Consider the following 18762-nt stretch of genomic DNA (forward strand, 5'->3'; position numbering starts at 1 on the left):
AAAATAGCACTCGCCATCCCCAGCAATTGCTTTCCTTGGGCACTATCCTTCCACTCCAACTAGCCCTTGCTGTCTGGGTTCACTGCAGTCTGTCAACATTTCCTTCTTCGATGGTCCAACTCTGAGGCACATGGGAAAACATCTTCCGTGAATCACAGCATTAGCTACCATTCTTACCATGTTTCTGGTATGGTCTACATTTACAATTTGGGGGCATCATCTAGTTATTGGACTTTCTACATTGTTTTATGTTACCCACACACTCACACAATAGAGGTTTCAGAATTATCTGTACAATTGCTTTCATTAACCTGAAGGTCTCAGGGCTAGTTGATGATCTGAGCTATAAGAACATTGATTTTACCTGGCTTTTCTTGTAAAAGAAAGGGCCAATGAGATGAGATCCAGAGAGCAATGTGTCTCAACATCTGCACGGATCAGAACCCCCTGAAGGGATTGCAAATCACGGACTGCTGGGCCCCACTTACAGAGAGCTACATCTGGGAGGTTCAGGGTAGGGCCCAAGAATGTGCGTTTCTAACAAGTTCTCAGGGCATGCTCAGGCTGCAGATCTGGGTTTATTCTTTGAGGGGGCACCAAGCACATTTCTGCAGCAGGAGAAAGCATGAGGATCCACCAATGGAACAGCACTGGGACCATCACTGGTGTGTCCTGACTTCAACATGCAACCCTCCCAGCTCCTCATCCCTGAGCCCTCCAATCCACCTTCTTAGTTTTTCTTCTTATTGCTTACAAGTTGATGTAGATTTTAAGCATCCTGTAATTCATCAACTAATTCTCTCCTGGCTACACATTCCAAGTAATTAAAGTTCAGTAATAACTTATTCTTTCTGCTCCAGCACCTGCATTTCATTTGTTTATTTTCCCAGAGTCATAAATCTGAAGGGTTGTCAAAGTGCCATAATATTAGTGCAATAATCAAAGTTAATTAGTCCCTCTCAATAAACAACAACAGAGCCATCACAAAGATGCATTGAAGTTCCTCCCAGCTACCCGGTTTGCAGCCGGGCGCTGTGGTCAGAACAATTAGTACTTGAGAATTGGTGGGTAAATAAGTACAGTGGTCCCCAGTCATTGAAAACAAGCCTGTGCCCTTCGTTTGCTCTGATTCATTAACTCCAGGGAAGGAAAGCAGGTCTGGGCTCCCACGTGCTGCCGGATACCGACGCCAACATGCTCCCCAGCTGCCTAGCCTTACCACTGTGCATCCCAAGCTTCAATAATAAAAAGGAGACAGGGGTTGCAAAGAAATGAGAGGGGTCGGTCTCACTGCCAACTTCTAGTAACTCAATATCTTCAATAACTTTGGATTTATTATTTAGGGAATTTGAGAAATGCAAGTATTAGTAGAGTTCTGATGAGAAGGCAGCCAGAAGAAGTCAGGGGGGCAGAACCAGGGCCAATAGTGGGGGGCGGGGAGGAGGGGGCAACTCTGACAAAGACTCTACCTCAATGTCAGGGAGAACTTTCCAATTGAAAGGTATATAAAAATGGGATGCGCTACCTGGGGACAGCGAGGTTCCTGCACCAGGGGTGGTATCTATGCCAACACTAAATGCTTCCTGGTCAAGACCACTGTATTCACTAGTCTGAGCACTGGAGAAGAGGTCAGGGTAGCCGACCCTGAGCACTCGGAAACCCTAGTATTTAAAGGAGCTCACTGGATGAGTCCACATGTCCTGTCCTGTCCAGTTTCTCTCAGAGATCCTTGTCCCCATGGTGCTATGGCGCCCATGTCAGTTATACACTTCTGTCACAAAGTTCCCCAAAGCCACACTGTCTTTTTCACAGGTGGAGAGTTCAGGAATGATTTTGGCTGCTGGCTGGGTCTGACTGGAGAGGTCTCAGAACACGCCTGTGCTAACCAAGGTCACAATCATCTGAGAGAGTCCCTAGGCTATTGAGACTTCCACAAAGGCCATGCATGTGGCTTTGAGGGATGGGAAGCCACAACTGCTTGTTGCATGGACTGCTCCATAGGCCTGACTGCGTGTTCTCACAACACGGTGTACAGCTTCCCCCACAACCAGGGATTCAAGATGGTGAGCCAGGAGGAAATCGCATCGTTTTTCAGGACATTCCTCGGGAATCACATTCCCTTCATTGTGTCTACATTCAAATCTGGAAGAGCATGGGAAGACTCTGCAGCTCTACTCTCCAGCACTAAATCTTCCCTCCAAGAAAGGATAGCTGGTTCCGCACCGGGGCAGTGCTCTGAGGACTGGATGTTTACGTTGGTGCCCCAGGGGGATAAAAGGAGCCCCCACCCCTGACTTCATTTCAGCATCAACTTGAGGGGAGGAGAAGAAATGCTGTTTCTTGAAAAATATATATATTAAAAAGTAAACTTTAGAGTTGAAGCTGAAATCAGTTAAAATTGGGGGAACTACTGGAATGGAATAAATGTGTTTTGTCTGTCAGAAGGACATCAATTGGGAGGGCTTAGGAACACGCCTCTGAGACTTCATGTGTGCACCCCACAGCCCACAGGTGGAAATCCGGATGCCCAATATGACGGTGTTGAGCAGTGAAACCTCTGGAAGGTGAACAGGATGAGAGGGCAGTGCACTCACAGTGGGATAACAGCGTCCTCCCTCCCTCCTCTGCCAGGTAAGAACACAGCAAGAAATCAGAAAGAGAGATGAATGTCTTAAGAACCTAACGATGCTGGCAACCTCATTTCAGGTTTCTAACTTCTTTGTGAAAAGTAACTGTTTAATCCACATAGTCTATGAGGTTGTGAAACAGCCAAAAATAAGATAAAGAAGAAGCATTTTCCCAACAAGATTTGTGAGTGCTTTGTGCTTTTTAAGCACTCGTCTGGGAGGAGCCTTCCACCATTCACAAACTCTCTCCTGTGTGCCAGGTTCTGGGCAAAAGTCTGTGTGTGCTATTTCGCTCCATTCCTTTGATGGCCATGAGAGCCACTGTCAGGTTCAAAGACAGGAGCAGATCTGCCCAGAGATGCAGAGTGAGCACATACTCCCACCAAGCTTGCAACTCAGGTCTTCATGATGCCAAAGCAGGGGCTCTCTCTCTCCTCTGCCTGGCTGCCTTAAAAAATAAATTTAAAAATATCTCTGCTTCCCATGTTTGTCTAGAATAAGCCTTAACCTATTGCAAGGTGCACTGACTCAGTCTCAGCCCATGGTCAACACTGCATCTCTGTCCGTCCATCAGCACAAGGCTCTTTGCCTCTCCGTTAACTCTAACAGCTGCTTTATGAAACGGTCTCAAGTTGCCCCCTAGTAAAGGGGAAGAAGAGTTGTAGACATGGGTTCCTCCCACCCTTTTAAATCAGAGTCTAACGGCCAAGTGGCAAGGAACAGAATTGTCAAACACTGGCCAAACACCATCCAAACATGGAATCATTCTCCTCCAACTATGTCAACATCACTTAGTGAGAACACAACGGACTCCATGTGAATGAAAGGGAATGCCTGCTTTCGGTCTCAAGTTATGGGGAGGATGGATCAGAGCTAGCCACAACTGTTTGACTTTCGCTTCAAAACTCTGCAGCTAACCATAGCCCTTATTATACAAAAGTTACAGTGGATACAAAGTTTGAAAAGATCAGTTCAAGAGCAAGAGTAGGAAGCAGTGGCCAGGAAACAAATGAACAAAGTAAAGACACAGATGCAGTGATGAAAGAACAGCACAAAACAGTCAGGAACAAGTCAATGCAACAATGAAATGGAAAACTTAGATGGTAAATGCCAAGCACAAATCTCAGGCGTTCTCGAAACAGCGGAAACTCAGAATATTTCAGCAACCAATTATGTTTATGGGGAGGATGAATAATTCATTATCTGATAAAGAATCTTTCCTGGGCTTGTGACAAGAAAGGTCAAATGAGCAACTTAAGTAGAACAGTTAAATACACTTCGTGAAATTTGAAAGGGAAGTCTGCGAAGGGATGGGAAGCGGTTCCCTTGGGGAGGTTCATCAACTCCATCGGATTACAAAAACCCACAGGGAATACCGTCTTCCCCAGGGCACCATAGGTCAGCTCATGCTGTGGACACACAAACACATACACATCTGTGATGCAACAGAAGAACTTGAAAAACATCTATCTGGAGCACAGTGCATACCAGATATGACCTAGGGGGTCCATAGCATGTGGCTTCAAATCCTGGACTCGCTATGTTATCATTCAGCTGTGTGTGCTTAAGCAATTATTCCTCTTCTTCTGGATTCAAGACTTCACCCGCACTGAGATTAACATGCAGAATACCCATTTCACTGTTAATGGATTTCCAGGCCCCTGGCTTTGGCCTAACTCAACCACTGCGGCCATTTAAGACATGAGCCAGTAGAAGGAAAATCGATCTCGAGATCTCTGTCTCTCTCTCAATCTCTTGATCTCTCTCTCTCTCCTTCCTCTCTAGAACTCTGCCTTTCAAAGAATATAAATCCGTATTTTAAATAAAATGCTGTAAAAAAGCAAATAAGACTGCTCAGCCGTACCTGCAGGTGACAGTAATAACCTGGCATTTGGTGAGCAGAACTGTGCCATGGAAGAGCTGCACAACTCCACCCTCCTTAGGGAGTATGAATATTGGTTTAAGCGAGCAGTTTACAGAGTTATTGCTGGTTCACATGCCTATTTACATCATGGTTTCTTTGCTGAAAATTCAATGCTATACAGAAAAACAATTTTTTAATAAAGACAATTGAGGAATAAACCTAGTTGCTGGTTCAGAATAAACTTTCCTTAATCATCTATTAACTATCAACAATGGTATTTTCATTTATATTTATATTTATATTTTCATTTAGCTAGGGATCATTCAAAACAATGGCTATGACTCCTACAACTTGTGATGCGTCACACACCAACCATCTTTTCCAAGCTGAGTCACCAGCCCAGATAGGCCAGTGACCTGCACCTGTGTATTACCCACCTGCACATCTCCTTTCAGCCCGCGTACGCACGCGCACACACACACACACACACACACCCATCATGGAAAGAACAAGGCATCAGACCTTTCCTCCCATCTGCAACATCAAATTACAGGTCTTATTTTAAAAAAAAAAAAAAAAAAAAAAAGCAGGTCTTAAGCCTTTCCTGTTAAGGAGGTTGGGGAAAGCCAACAAGCAGCAAAGCCCACTCAAAAGTCATCGAGGGGATTTGAGAGAACCCAATCATAGCCAGATTTCTGCGGAAGCTCTTTTAAGTCCAGGCAATTCATTACCCAGCCCCCAGTCCATCCGTACTAGCATAACATGAAAATGCAGAGTGTCAGTATTTATGAAAAGCACAGTAAATGTCCAGTCCGTGTTCTTAACGCAGGAGGTGTTCAGTGTGCCATATCTGACAAAAATGTTATAGTCCTTCTCGCCAATGTTCATCAATGAGGCGCCAATGGCATAATATTGCTGGTGCTTTCCACAGGCCTCCACTGCAATGAACCAGAGACCCCAGACCAACACTATTTAAAACTGGAATAATTACAATCAACTGAGCATGCGCCCTCCCTCAAACACTCATATTCTATTACCATGAGCTAATAAATCTTTTCTTTTTTCCCCTTCATCTCCCTGCTTTCTCAATAACCATTTTGATATAAACCATTGCTTGCTGTTCCTGATGACTAATCCCTTAATCATCTTTCCCAAATATATGCAAAGTGTGTTTCTTTGTAAATACAAAAGGAAAAGCAATCACATAAATAATTAAGATGGCTTTTCAAATGACAGTTGAGTGCTAATATAAACGGCACTGGAAAATACCAATCAACAAACTAAATACACATCTATTAACGTGTAGGAGTCCAGACATATGAAGACAGGAAAAGAATTAACTGCAACTCCATCTGAATCATGCTGATAAACATCCTCCCTACAACTCCCCTCTCAGCCACTTGGAGAGGTTAAGAAAAGTAAGCATCATTTTGCACTTCCATGTATAAGAAAGAGACGAGCATTATCACTACTAATAACATCAGCTACCATTTAATTGTGCACTTAATCTACCCACACAATGTGTCGGTACTTTACACACAGCCAATGCATTTTCTATGACCACATATATCTTTTGATGCAGATATTATAATCTGCATCTTACAGATGACGAAGTTGAAGTTCAGAAAAGCTAAGAAACATACCCAAAGCCACGGGCTCTAGCAGCATCTGGCCTGTATCATTATAAAACAACATGTTTTCAGGTTGTCAGCTGGGATGATTTGCACTCCTGGTGGACAACGGCAATGCCCACAGACATTTTTGGTTGCCAAAACAAGAATAGGAGTGAAGGATAGGGGACAAGATCACCAGCTTTAGGACACTGATGAGACTCAGTGTCTGGACTTAGGTCAATCCAAGTAAGTATCACCTCAAGAAGTACCTGCTTTCTTTGGGCTGTTTTAGGAACCTTGCAAATGCCCATAAAAAACGCAGGAGTAGCTGGGCTACAAGATGCTTGTATCTTACTGGCTGCCATATTTAATCCAAGTTAAGAGACAAGTTAGGAACGCTTGGACTTGAAGTCTTTCGCAGGGCCCCAACCTCCTTGCCAAACTAAATACAACTGTATCACTGTTTCCATATGAAAGTGTAATAGGTTCATTTCTATTATTCAGCTCAGGAGAGAGTTGAATAATAACTCCAAGAAAAAGTCATTATCTTTCTGACCACATCAGTCCAAGTCCAGTTCCACCAAGCCTGACCTGTGGGCTCTCTCAAGCCCCAGTACACACTAGAGTTTCACACTCTGGTCCCTACTGTGAGTTCTTTGGCATTCCCATTGAGTTCTTTTCAGGATATACAGACTCTGCACAGGCAGGCAGGCAGGCTCGCCACTCACAACAGTCCCCCTTTCTTTCTATTCGTTATGTTCTGTCCTAGTCATGAACCAAGAGGCTGCCCACCCCTTTCTGTTTCATCTCTACTCAACCTCCTTTTTTTGATAAGATCACTGTGTTTTTTTTTAAAGATTTATTTATTTTTATTGCAAAGTCAGATATATACAGAAAGCAGCAGAGAAAGGGGAGAAGATCTTCTGTCCTATGATTCACTCCCCAAGTGACCGCAATGGCCGGTGCTGTGCCGATCCAAAGCCAGGAACCAGGAACTTCCTCCAGGTCTCCCATGTGGGTGCAGAAATCCAAGACTTTGGGCCGTTCTCAACTGCTTTCCCAGGCTACAAGCAGGGAGCTGGATTAGAACCGGCACCCATATGGGATTCCGGTGTGTTTAAGAAGAGGACTTTAGCCACTAGGTCACAGCTCCAGGCCTCATAAGATCAGTTTCAGCAACTGACATTGTAACAAATCAGATTGAGCAGCTGGTTGACCACAGCATCCCATATTGGAACACTTGTTCAAGTCCTGATGTTCTGCTTCCAATTCAGTTTCCTTTAATATGCCTGGGAAGGCAGCATATGAGAGAGAGCTCAGGTTCTTAGGACCCTGATAGGGTTCCTGGCTTCTGACTCCTGGCTCCAGCCATGTCCCATCTACTGTAAGGACCAGGGGAATGAAGCCGTGGATAGAAGATTGATCAATTTCTCTTTGTCTCTTCCACCTCTCCCCACACCTTCCCAACTCTACCATTTCCACAACCCACACCTTTCTGCCTTTCAAACAAATCAATTGGGAAGCCTGTAAAAACAAGCCTCAAGTTTTAAATTTACAGTTGTAGAGACCTAAAATCAAGAAGCTAAAATTTATAAAATTTTCAACTGTAGTAAGAAGAGAGGAGTGGGGACCTGAACCCCTCCTTAGGCCTTCCAGGGAACACAAGAAGCTAGTATTTAATGAAAAACCAGATCAACTCCCCAGGTAACAAAAAGGCCTAAGGGCACCAGATCCACAAATACCAAAGGCAGGGAAGGAAGGCGATGGCATGGGAACCAACTGCACCAAGCCAGAGCCCTGGGATATGACACACTCTGCACTGTAAGATGTTAGGATGGCTGCTGGTGCACATTTCAAGCCACCAGCAATGGCCTGCAAGACAAGAGGAAACAGACAAGATGGGGGGGCTGAAATTTTTCAGTCTGTAACCCATAAAAACTAATTTAAATGTATAAAACTCTGTGTGTTTGCATCTTGCTTGTTTCTGTTTCCCTCCCCATATTCCTGATAGTGAATGGATATTTCAATTCATTATATTCTGATATCCTTTGCTCCTCAATTCCTGATGTGGATTAGTTCCAGGAACCCCCCGACACTGCAATCTGTAGACATGTAAGTCACTGACATAACACGGCACTGATTCTGTATACACCCTGTGCATACCCTCCTATATACTTCCAATCATCTCTAGATTGGTACCTAATACAGTGCTGTAACACTGTACTGGTTAGGGGATAATGCAGGAAAAAAGTATTTACATGTTCAGCTCAGATGCCACCTCTGTGAACATTTTCAATATGTAGTTGGTTGACTCACAATGCCAAACCCACAGGCGGACACCATGCTATGTGGCAGAATGAATGTGAACAGTAACAGTCTATCGCTTGAAATTAAGTCATAGGGCCCCAACTGTGGGTAAAATGTAGGAAAGAATAGACTCAGTGCTGAGTTCTTGAGTTCAACCCATCCAATCTTCTTCACGAAACCGAGTCAGGTTCCAGACAGACTGAGACACAAACAAGAGCTCACAAACAAGTAGAGCAAGTTAAGAAACTCCTACCTTCACACAGACAACAGTGACAACACAATAAATGCAAAAGAATCTGTGCTCCTACGTAGTACATCCTAAGAGAAGAAACTTAAAGATGGGAAAGCAGCTGTGTGTCAGCGTTATCTCCAAAGACTGGTTTCTGTACTAATGTTTCTGTACACTGGGGTCACTTTAGAGCCGTGAAGTTCACCTTATCAGTTAAAAACATAACACAAATGGGCCGACTTCTAGAAGCATAACACTTCTTGCTGCCAGAAAGCAGGTACTAATCCATCTAGGCCGTCAATAGCAAGAGAAACTGGGACAACAACTGGGAAACTGCCACCCATCCTTTACATGCATTCGCCTTTGAATCAGGAATCCCCCACGAGATTCACTCATGCACACACTCACCAGCACATATATTGGGAATGTGCACTATATCTTAGTCTAGACCCTATTTTAAACAAAGTCACAGGAAAGACTGATGCAAGAAAGAATTAAACTGGAAAAAATGCATTGCTCGAGATAGCCAGACAATACAAATAACCTAGATAGCCATGACAATGGAGGTTAGTTAAGCAACTTACAGCACAAGCACACAGTGGAGTATCATGCAGCAGGGAAACACAATAAAATTGATCTCCAATAAAATCATGTGTTAAAAAAAAAACCCTACAGATTGTTCTGCGTGTGTGGTGTGTGTGCGTGTGCTTGTACACACATACGCTTGCTGGTGTGCATGACCTTTTTCTGAAAGAAGGCACAAGAACTGTTTAAGTGTTTACTTTCCAGGAGAAGAACAAGGAAGAACTTCCACGCCGTGCTTGCAAACATTCTCTTGTGCATGAAGATTCCAATCAAATGCATGCATTACCATTTTTCCTCTTCTTTACACATCTCTAAAGACCACTACTAATCCACCTAAAACAAGCTATTAAAAATTTTTAAGTTTAAAATCAGAAGTACTTTAATACAATTCCTATTTGAAAATTCAGGCCCTGGCTTTTAAAAAAATAAATCAATAACCCAGAAAAAAAAATCAATGACCCAGGAGCAGGCATTTGGCCCTGGGAAGCAGGATCCGAGCTAAGAGGGCGGCATCCCATGGCAGGGGATATCCCCTGGATTCCTGGCTGGTGCAGACCCCTGATTCCAACAACCAGACAACAGAGGCCCTGGGACACAGAGGCCCTGGGACACAGCAATCAGTGATGGCTCAATTCATGGGGTTCCCATTTCCAGTGTCCACACCTGGAGTAACTCCTAGCTCCTGGCTTCAGTCCTAGTTAGTACACTGTAGGTACTTGGGGAGCAAACCAGCAACCTGCAGTTTCTCCCCCTCCCCATCCCTTCCATTCCCCAACCTCCTCCTCCTCCTTCTGTCTCTCCTCTCCCTCTTCCTCATTCTCCTTGCCTGTATGTCTCTCAAATAAACTTAAAAATAAAGACCTATACAAATGTAATGATACCAGTGAGGTCAAGAGAAGGTTCATTTAAAATACAGTAACTTTAAAACATTTCACTAAAACCATATTTAAGACAAAAGTAAATCTTCGTTTTTTAACTTTTATAAGTTTTCAGCTTGCAACACCAGAAATACTCATAAGCAAATTATGAACTATTTCTTCAAATGACCAAGAAAAAAAAAAACACATTCACGGTGGTTAGCAAGTGGAGACAGTCTAGGCAGGAGTTACCTGGCACCATCACACTCTGCCCTAGTCAGAAGTTCTGTCCCCTCCCCCTCCATCTCCCAGGGCCACTGCACAAGCCCTGTCTCCACTCCATCCAATCCCATCTGTGCCCTAGATCTTTCTTGAGATGTCAGCTCCACGATCTCTTCTTTGGGTCCTTTCTATGAAACCCAATACCCACCATTTCCACTTTACACTGATGCTCATGTTTCCTTGGTTCCATCCATCTCCCACGATGGGCTGCGAGCCACACACACACACACACACACACACACACACACACACACAGAGGCAGTGTTTGCCTGTCCCCAACAGAAGACCCAGTACCCATCATGGGCATGTAATTCAGAGATCCTTGAGTGAATGCAGCCTACTTGTCGCATCCAGGCTGAGCTCAAACCCTCCAACGTTCTCTTCTTCACTGTCCACAGACCATGAGACACGGCTGTGTCTCCACACATGCATTTCCCCCCGCATCTCCGGCTCACCTCTACTTCATTCCCATCCTGGAACCAAAGTCATGTTAGAGGGGACCCTGTTGACCACCCCATCCCAGCCTCTGCTTAATCATGCTTTACTGTGAGGAGGCCTGCTTGACATCATGTTAGATGTTAAACCTGATCCTTCTTTTATGGTCTATTGCACCTAGTTGCACAATAAGCCCATGAGGACAGGGATTTTGCTTTGCCTGATACCATGTTCTTAGTCCCACAAGCACTGCAAACCCTTCCTCCCAGATACATACACAGAGATACCCACACCAACATCAACACAAAACAGAGAGGCGAAAAACCAGAGGAAGGGTTAAAGTCTACTCCTTTCCAATCTTAAAAACTGTAAGCATAACAAGCTCCTCATTGCATTCAGAGGGCGTCAACCATGTTTTATTTTCTTAGTAAATGAGTTAAATGAGTAAACATTTTCAAACCTCTAACAAAACAAATGACATTGACAACGAACTATAAACAAATGCGTGCATAACAGGCTCGCTCATCCTTTCATTCATAAAGTAAACAAAGCAAGGATGACTTTAAAAATAAAGATCTTATTCCAAGAGCAATAAACTTTATGCACTGCACTAAAACCTCCATGTGTTTAGCCTGGCATGTACTTGACAATTTAAAAAAAAAAGCCAGCAAGTACTTACCCATTCTTCTAAAATGCGTGACACCGCCTCACCGGCTCTTGCCATATTCCTACAGGCCAGGATCACGTGGGCACCATGGAGGGCAAAAGACTTGGCAGTTTCAAACCCTATGGTGTAAAGGAAAGTCAGTATTAAAAACAACATTGACACTCTGGGCTAGAGGGAGTGACCTTAGCTGAGCACACGTACCTCCCTCAAGTTGTTCTCAACAAGAGGGAACTTTACTCCCCATAGAGGACAGGCACAAATGTCTGGAGACATGCTATAAAATACCTTACAGAGCACAAGACAGTCCCTGGCAACCGAGCATCATGTGGCCCTGCAAGTCAAAGACGTGAGTCTGGGAAAACAACCTAGGGTCACAGTGATTGCTAACATGAAGAGGCAGGGTCAGGGGTGAGCTCACGGCATGGCTGGCCATTTCAGCATAAGTAATCACCAGCCCCTGTGCTAAACGGAAAGACCCGGGGACCAGGGCTGTGGCCTAGCAGGTGGAGGAGCTGTCTGCAGCACCAGCACCTAGGAAAGCAGATGAAAATGGCCCAAGTGCTTGAGCCCCTGAATCTACATGGAAGACCTGGGTGACATTCCTGGCTCCTGGCATCAGACCAGCTCAGCTTCAGCTGTTGTAGCCATTTGTGGAATGAACCAGTAGATGATCTCTCTCTCTCTCTCTCAATCAATCAATCAGTCTCTTTCTCTTCCTCCCTCCATCTTTCCCTCCCTCCCTATATTCTGTAATTCTACCTCTCAAATAAATCTTGAAAAAAAGGAAAGACTTACGCTCTACTCTCCAACACACACTTTCAGCTCTTCTAAAAAAGATACCTAGGTTTCTCAGAACCACCCTTCCACTGAGAACAAGTAGAAAAAGCCAGGCAAGAATAATTTATACACATATGCCATGTATATATACTCAACTCACAGAGATGCCATGATTGACAATTCTGGTAGTCAAGATCTGGAAAAGTTGAACTGTCAGAACTTGGCATCTCAAGGCATATTCAAGTTCCAAAGTAGTTGTTGAGAATGTGAGCTGAGTTTTCAGCATATTCACAAATGGAGAAAGACAAATTTGAGCTCAAGGTGAACCAAGGTGGTCCTGGCAAATATACAGAATTTTCTATTGAGATTCTAAAGGGTTGTGCCATCACAGGAAGAATTAGACTGGTCCAGTCTTCCCAAGAATGAAACCTAGCTACATGTCTTTCAGTTTCTGACTGCATTGCAGTGACTTGTCCCGACTGAGGAAAGAAACAGGACTTCAAAATCAAGCACCTCAGATGTGACAAGCATCCACTGCCAATCCCAGGTGGCTCCCTCAAGCTCCAAACCATCTGGGAGAAAGGAGCATTAATAATCACAAAAGAACACCGTTAGTGTCCTGTCTGGGACTTCCCCTACACTACTCGCACAAATGCACAGAATAGCCCCATATGAGCAACAGGTGACCTTTGTGGGTGGGAAAGCAGCAGTGAGCAACACAACCAGTTTGAGCACCATGTATGAAAGAGAGAGAAATGAACTTCTACAGGATACCAAGGCCAGGTGCAAACTAAGAGGCGTGGATGCAGGGGCTAAGCCAGAACTCCGGGCCAGTCGGCACTGAAGTGCCATGTGTGGAGGCAGACAGCACCTGTCTCAGCACCTGATGAAAATCCCTACCCAGCTCCACTCAAAGCTAGCTGGCAGAGCCTCCTGCCATCCTATCATCCTTGTGCTTGAGCAAATTCCTCCATGCAACACTGCTGGTTTGTAAGTTGATCTCTTCCCAATTTCTACTGTAAGGCAGTCAAAAGTCTCATGTTGGTATAACTATGTATCTAGTTGCCAGACACAGAAGAAAACACCGTACTACAAGGCAAGTGTAGTGGCACAGGGGGTTAAGCCATTACTTCTGGTGCTTACATCCTATATCTTGGTGCCCGAGATACAGTCCTGTAACAGCTACCTGCTAACATGCCATGCACAGATGGTGGCACTCAGTGCACTGCTCCCCAAGAGGGAGGCCCACACTTCAGAAAATATGTAAAGAACAAACTTTGAACAAACAAGCTGAGGGGATGTGTCTTTACCAAGACTTGAAATATTCAAGGAGACTCGCCAGGCATGAGGAAAAAGATACAAAGTGGAAATCCAGAGATTTTTTTTTGGTTATTTATTTATTTATCATCATCATCATTTTATGATACAGTTCTACAGGCCCCTGGGATTTCCCTTATCTCCTCCCCATTCCTCCCCCCGCCCCAACCGAGTTCCCCTATATCATTGCTAAAGTATAGTTCTTCGTACAGTCATATGTTCACTGTTGTGGGCATGGACACTGGCAGAGAGTCCAGCATCCTACTGTCATATAGTAAACACTTTCATTGGGAGTCCATCCAGAGATTTTTGCAAAAAGCAACAAACACCAACACAAAGATCAGAAAAGCCTAAATGATAGTAATAGTGTTTTGTGAGTTTTAAAATATGTAGCAAGAATTACCATTAACAATAACACACAACCCGTGGGCAACAAGAACATGCAAACTCTAAGGTGAACAAGTGAGATCAAAGTGTTTTAGGCCCCTCAGGAACTGATACAACACTACTTTTTAGAGACTTTATTAAATCAAAGGTCCAAACTGTATTCTCAATGAATTTAACAAACTAATGGAGAAGCAGAATTAAAAAAAAAAAGAAAGAAAAAAAGAAAGGAGAGAAGAATAAAGGACAAGTTAAATAGACAGCCAATTATGAGGGGGTATATTCCAACCCAAATACATTTATAATTACATTAAATATAAACTAAAGACTACCATTAAAACACAAACATCTTAATACACACATGCAATATGTTCCTTACAAATAATGTGTATTAATCTTTGTAATCTTAAACACAGGATTTAAAAAGCCAGGAAAACGGAAAGGCATATCCTATAGGACATATGCCCAGAGAAATCTTGTATAGCTACACAAATGTCAAGAAAAGCAGACTTTAAATCATGAAGCAATATAAGAGAAAAAGCTGACTATATCCATAATAGTACATTTCAATCCATCATGAATATATGGCACTTCTAAATTTATATGTATCTAATAATAGAGTCTCATACATATATGATTAAAATTGACAGAATTAGGAGAAGAAATTTACAATCATGGCAGAAGATTTTAACCTATCCCTCTCTAACAGGTAGAATATGCAAATTAAAAGTACATAGATGGGCCCAGCATGGTAGCCTAGCAGCTAAACTCTTCACCTTGAATGCACCAGGATCCCATATAAGTGCCAGTTCTAATCCTGGCAGCCCTGTTTCCCATCCAGCTACCTGTTTGTGGCCTGGGAAAGCAGTCAACGATGGGCCAAGACAATGGGACCCTGCACCCGTGTGGGAGACCCAGTGTAGGCTCCAGGCTCCTGGCTTCAGATGGGCTCAGCTGTGGCCATTGCAGCCACTCGGGCAGTGAGTCAGCAAATAGAAGATTTTCCTCTCTGTCTGTCTCTCTCCTCTCTGTATATCTGACTTTCCAATAAAAACAAATAAATCTTTTTTTAAAGTACATGGAAGTCTTGAAAACTATTATTGATAAGCTGGTAATAATTGAATATGCTAAACATTCAACATAACAGCAAGCCACATATTCAAGCACTTAAGATTATCTACAAGGTTTAATACGTGCAGAGCCAAAAACAGGTGTGAAGAAAATTAAACTTGGAAGCATGCTCTGTGATCACAAAGAAATTAAATTAGAAATCAGTAAGACACAAGAAAAATTCTTATAGAAGTATTTTTTGCATAAACAAAAAAATTAGACTCAAAAACTGCAATAAAAGCTACAAAACATTTTCATTAAAATAAACTTAAATGTTTGACAGACCAAAACGTAGAGAACATAGCTACGTCATGGTTGATGGTGATCTGGGGCGTTAACGACATACAAGGAAGGTGAGGACAGGTCACGCAACATGTGAGTAGAGTAGGCATGGATTTCCATGGGAAGAGTGGAAACTGGCAGAGTCGAAATGGGAAACAGGATAGAGGTTCCTCCAAGAACAAACCAGCCTAGGACCTGGGAGTCCTGGCTCTGAGAATAATCCAAAGGAACTGAAACCATGCTCTGAATGAAACAGCTGCACTTGTGAGGTGATTGCAGCATCATACACAACAACCAAGACATGGAAGAAACCTAAACGTCCACTTTCACACAGAAAAGGACAAAGAGGCACAGGTGCATGGTGGAAGATGCTGCAGTCCCGGAGGGAAGAAAAGCCCTATCACTTGGCAGTAACATGAGTGAAGCTGAAGAACTGCGCAAAGTGCAGCAAGCCAAACACAGAAGGACGAGCACTGCCTAGTGCCACCTAACATGAAGAATCTCAACCCAACTCAGGTAAGCAGAGAGAACAGGGCTTGCCAGGGGCTGAGGACAGGAGAAACAGGGAATTGTCGGAGGATGCAAAGTTTCATGAACACAAGGTGAAGAAAGTAAAGACATTCATCATAACACATAGTGACCATAGCTAATACTGCACTGTGTATTTAATATTTTTAAATGGTCATGCTCTCACCGAAAATGCTCTTGTTACACATACAGATACCCCATGCAGATGGGGTGAGGGCAGAACCCTCACTCTGGCTGCATGCCCAGCCCAAGCCTGAAGGGTGAACGCAGAGCCATCCCCAGGGGTGAGAACGTATTTCTGGAGCACGTCACCACCCACGTGTGGTCACTCAGTACGAGCTTGAACATCACATCTTCCAAGAGGGGCTGGCCCGGAAGTGTCTTCACCTACAAGGAAGAGCATTTGGCCGGTCCCACAGAAACTGACATTGGACCCAATTCTGGACCTCTCTCTCGCTTGCTCTCTCCTGGTTCACCTTTGCAATATTAGAAATCTTTCTTGTCTTTCCCCATCTGTCTCCTCCTCTTAATCTCTGAGATTTAACCAAAATATATACTTCTGAAAAATTAAAAACAGAACAAAAATACCCCATACAATGTAGTAATGATGACCAGGGTGAGTGTTGGCTAGTAGTTAAAATGCCAATGGGCACAACACATGTGCCTCTGCTCAGGTCCCACTTACTCCATGTTCCCAGGAAGCAGCAGGTTCGTGCCTAGGTTCCTGCCACCCAGGAAGGAGACCAGGACTGAATTCTGTCTGGACTCTTAGCTCTGACCTGGCCCAGCACTGGCTATTGACAGGCATCTGCGGAGTGAACAAGTGGATGGAAGATCTCTGTTATTCTCTTCCTGCCTTTCAAATAAAAAGATAAATAAAAGTTCCAAAACTAATAACAAAATAGGAGAAAACTTCTGGAGGTGATGGTCATGTTTATGGCACACACTGTGGTGACGGCTCATCCCCAGACTCATGGACTTGTGTGTGTTAAATCTGTGCTGCTGCTTTTATGGCATTCATATTTTGGGACAGTAGCCTTTAAAATTTTAACATTAAAATGGGGCTTCACATCATGCAAACCTAAAAAATATCTTTAAAAGACATAACAGACAACCTTATACACTAAACTGAATATGTAGGTTAAAAATACAAATTCCTGGAAAAACATTGCTGAAAAAATGTAAGAAATGAAAATATTGAAAAGCTTCTATATAAATGTGGGAAGATGGGAGTAAAAAGTTGATTATTGGGGTGCAAAAATAATTGAAAACTATATGCGGTTTTTCATTAGATGCATTTTCTATGAACACTGAAGACCCCAAGTAATCAATCCTACTAACGAACGCAATCCCATAATTCAGCCAAACCCATGCCAAATGATCACACGTTATTGCTTCTAAGAATATACTGATGCATAAGGAAAATTAGGATACAACCTTTCTGAGATCAACATGTTCAAGAATCTTAAAGTGTATTCATTTGTATCACCTCCAAAACTGATCTTCATGAGACCAGCCAATTTATATAAAATACTAATCAAAGAAAACACAGTATAGAGGGAAAAACCAATCTCAGTAACCTGGCATACTGGTGTTGGTGCCAGCTTTACCTTTTTTTTTAAAGAAAAGATTTATTTTTCTTGGAAAAGTAGACTTACAGAAACAAGGGAAGACAAAGAGAAAGATTTTCCATCCATACATTCACTTTTGCAATAGCCATAACAGCTGGAGCTGAGCCCACCGGAAGCCGGGAGCCAGGAGTTCTTCCAGGTCTCCTATGGAGGTACAGGATCCCAAGTTTTTAGGCCATCCTCCAATCTTTTCCCAGGCCACAAGCAGGGAGCTGGATGGGAAGCAGGGCAGCCAGGACATAAACTGGAACCCAAATGAGATGCCAGTGCTTGCACATAAAGGATTGGCCAGTTGATTCATCATGCTGGCTCTAGCTTTACCCATTTTTAAGGTCTTTAATGCACCTGAAACTTGATTTTCTACAAAATAGGGAGAAAAGTAGTAAAGATGTAAGTACAGGAGGCATCATACTGGTATGTTCTTCAGAACATCTGGTATGGAGTCCTGCACCTATTCTCAGACTGTAAACCTACCACACAAGCACAGTCACCATGGCTGCAAAAACTCTTCTAGGTCCACGCCCACCAGCAACCCAGGAGCTGGCTGCCTGGCGTACATGTCAGGACTCAAGGAAATCAGATATGGCCCTCCACCACTGCGTTTGCCTGAGTGCTGGTTCTTGGGCACACCTGAACATCACTCCTGAGACAAGCTAACGCCACTTCCTGAGATTTACCAAATTCCATATTCCAAACTATTCACTTAAATATTCACCTAAGGATGACCTCTGACCCTGAAATGAGATGTTAAAGTAAATGCATGCACCAAGAATTTCAAATCTGAAATACTGAACCTCTAAATCCATTTGGTGCGCGCAATAAGAGGTGTTTGAAGTCAATCCTCCCAAATCCTAAGGGCATGAAGACAACAACCCTAGAGTTGCTCGTTTCTACCTATGGTACTAATTCCACCTGTTATCACCAGTGAGCAAAAGATACCTCAATGGTTTGCAGGAACAGAGAGAAGTAAGACGGTCCCACAGCCCTCAGTTCAGATGCTGGCTAAGAGCAGGCATGGGACAAAATTCTGCTGACTGATGGAGAACATCAGTCAGGCTAATGAAATGCTGACAGCCAGATCGAGGCACCACTGAGTAGCCAAAAATGACTTCACTTGTCATTCCAGGACTTCACACACCCTGAGGATGTTGGAAAAAAATCCTGGACTCTGTCCCTTTAAAGTTACCAGGTCAAAGCAATGATCACAAATAGTTTTCATCACATTTTCATCAGGGAGCCTTCCAAGAAGAAATGACGCAGGAGAACA

The 18762-nt window shown here is 43.4% G+C and overlaps 1 protein-coding gene across 1 annotated transcript in view; it reads right to left on the reverse strand.

Moving 5' to 3' along the window:
* Positions 1–18762, reverse strand: part of WWOX (WW domain containing oxidoreductase) — an 870330-nt gene that overhangs the window by 805295 nt on the left and 46273 nt on the right. The window contains exon 5 of the mRNA XM_040982331.1: positions 11479–11585. Coding sequence (XP_040838265.1) covers positions 11479–11585 — 107 coding nt within the window. The remainder of the gene's footprint in view (positions 1–11478; positions 11586–18762) is intronic.

This window comes from Ochotona curzoniae, unplaced genomic scaffold (assembly GCF_017591425.1).
Source record: "Ochotona curzoniae isolate NIBS_2020 unplaced genomic scaffold, NIBS_Ocur_1.0 contig_3622, whole genome shotgun sequence".
NCBI lineage: Eukaryota > Metazoa > Chordata > Mammalia > Lagomorpha > Ochotonidae > Ochotona > Ochotona curzoniae.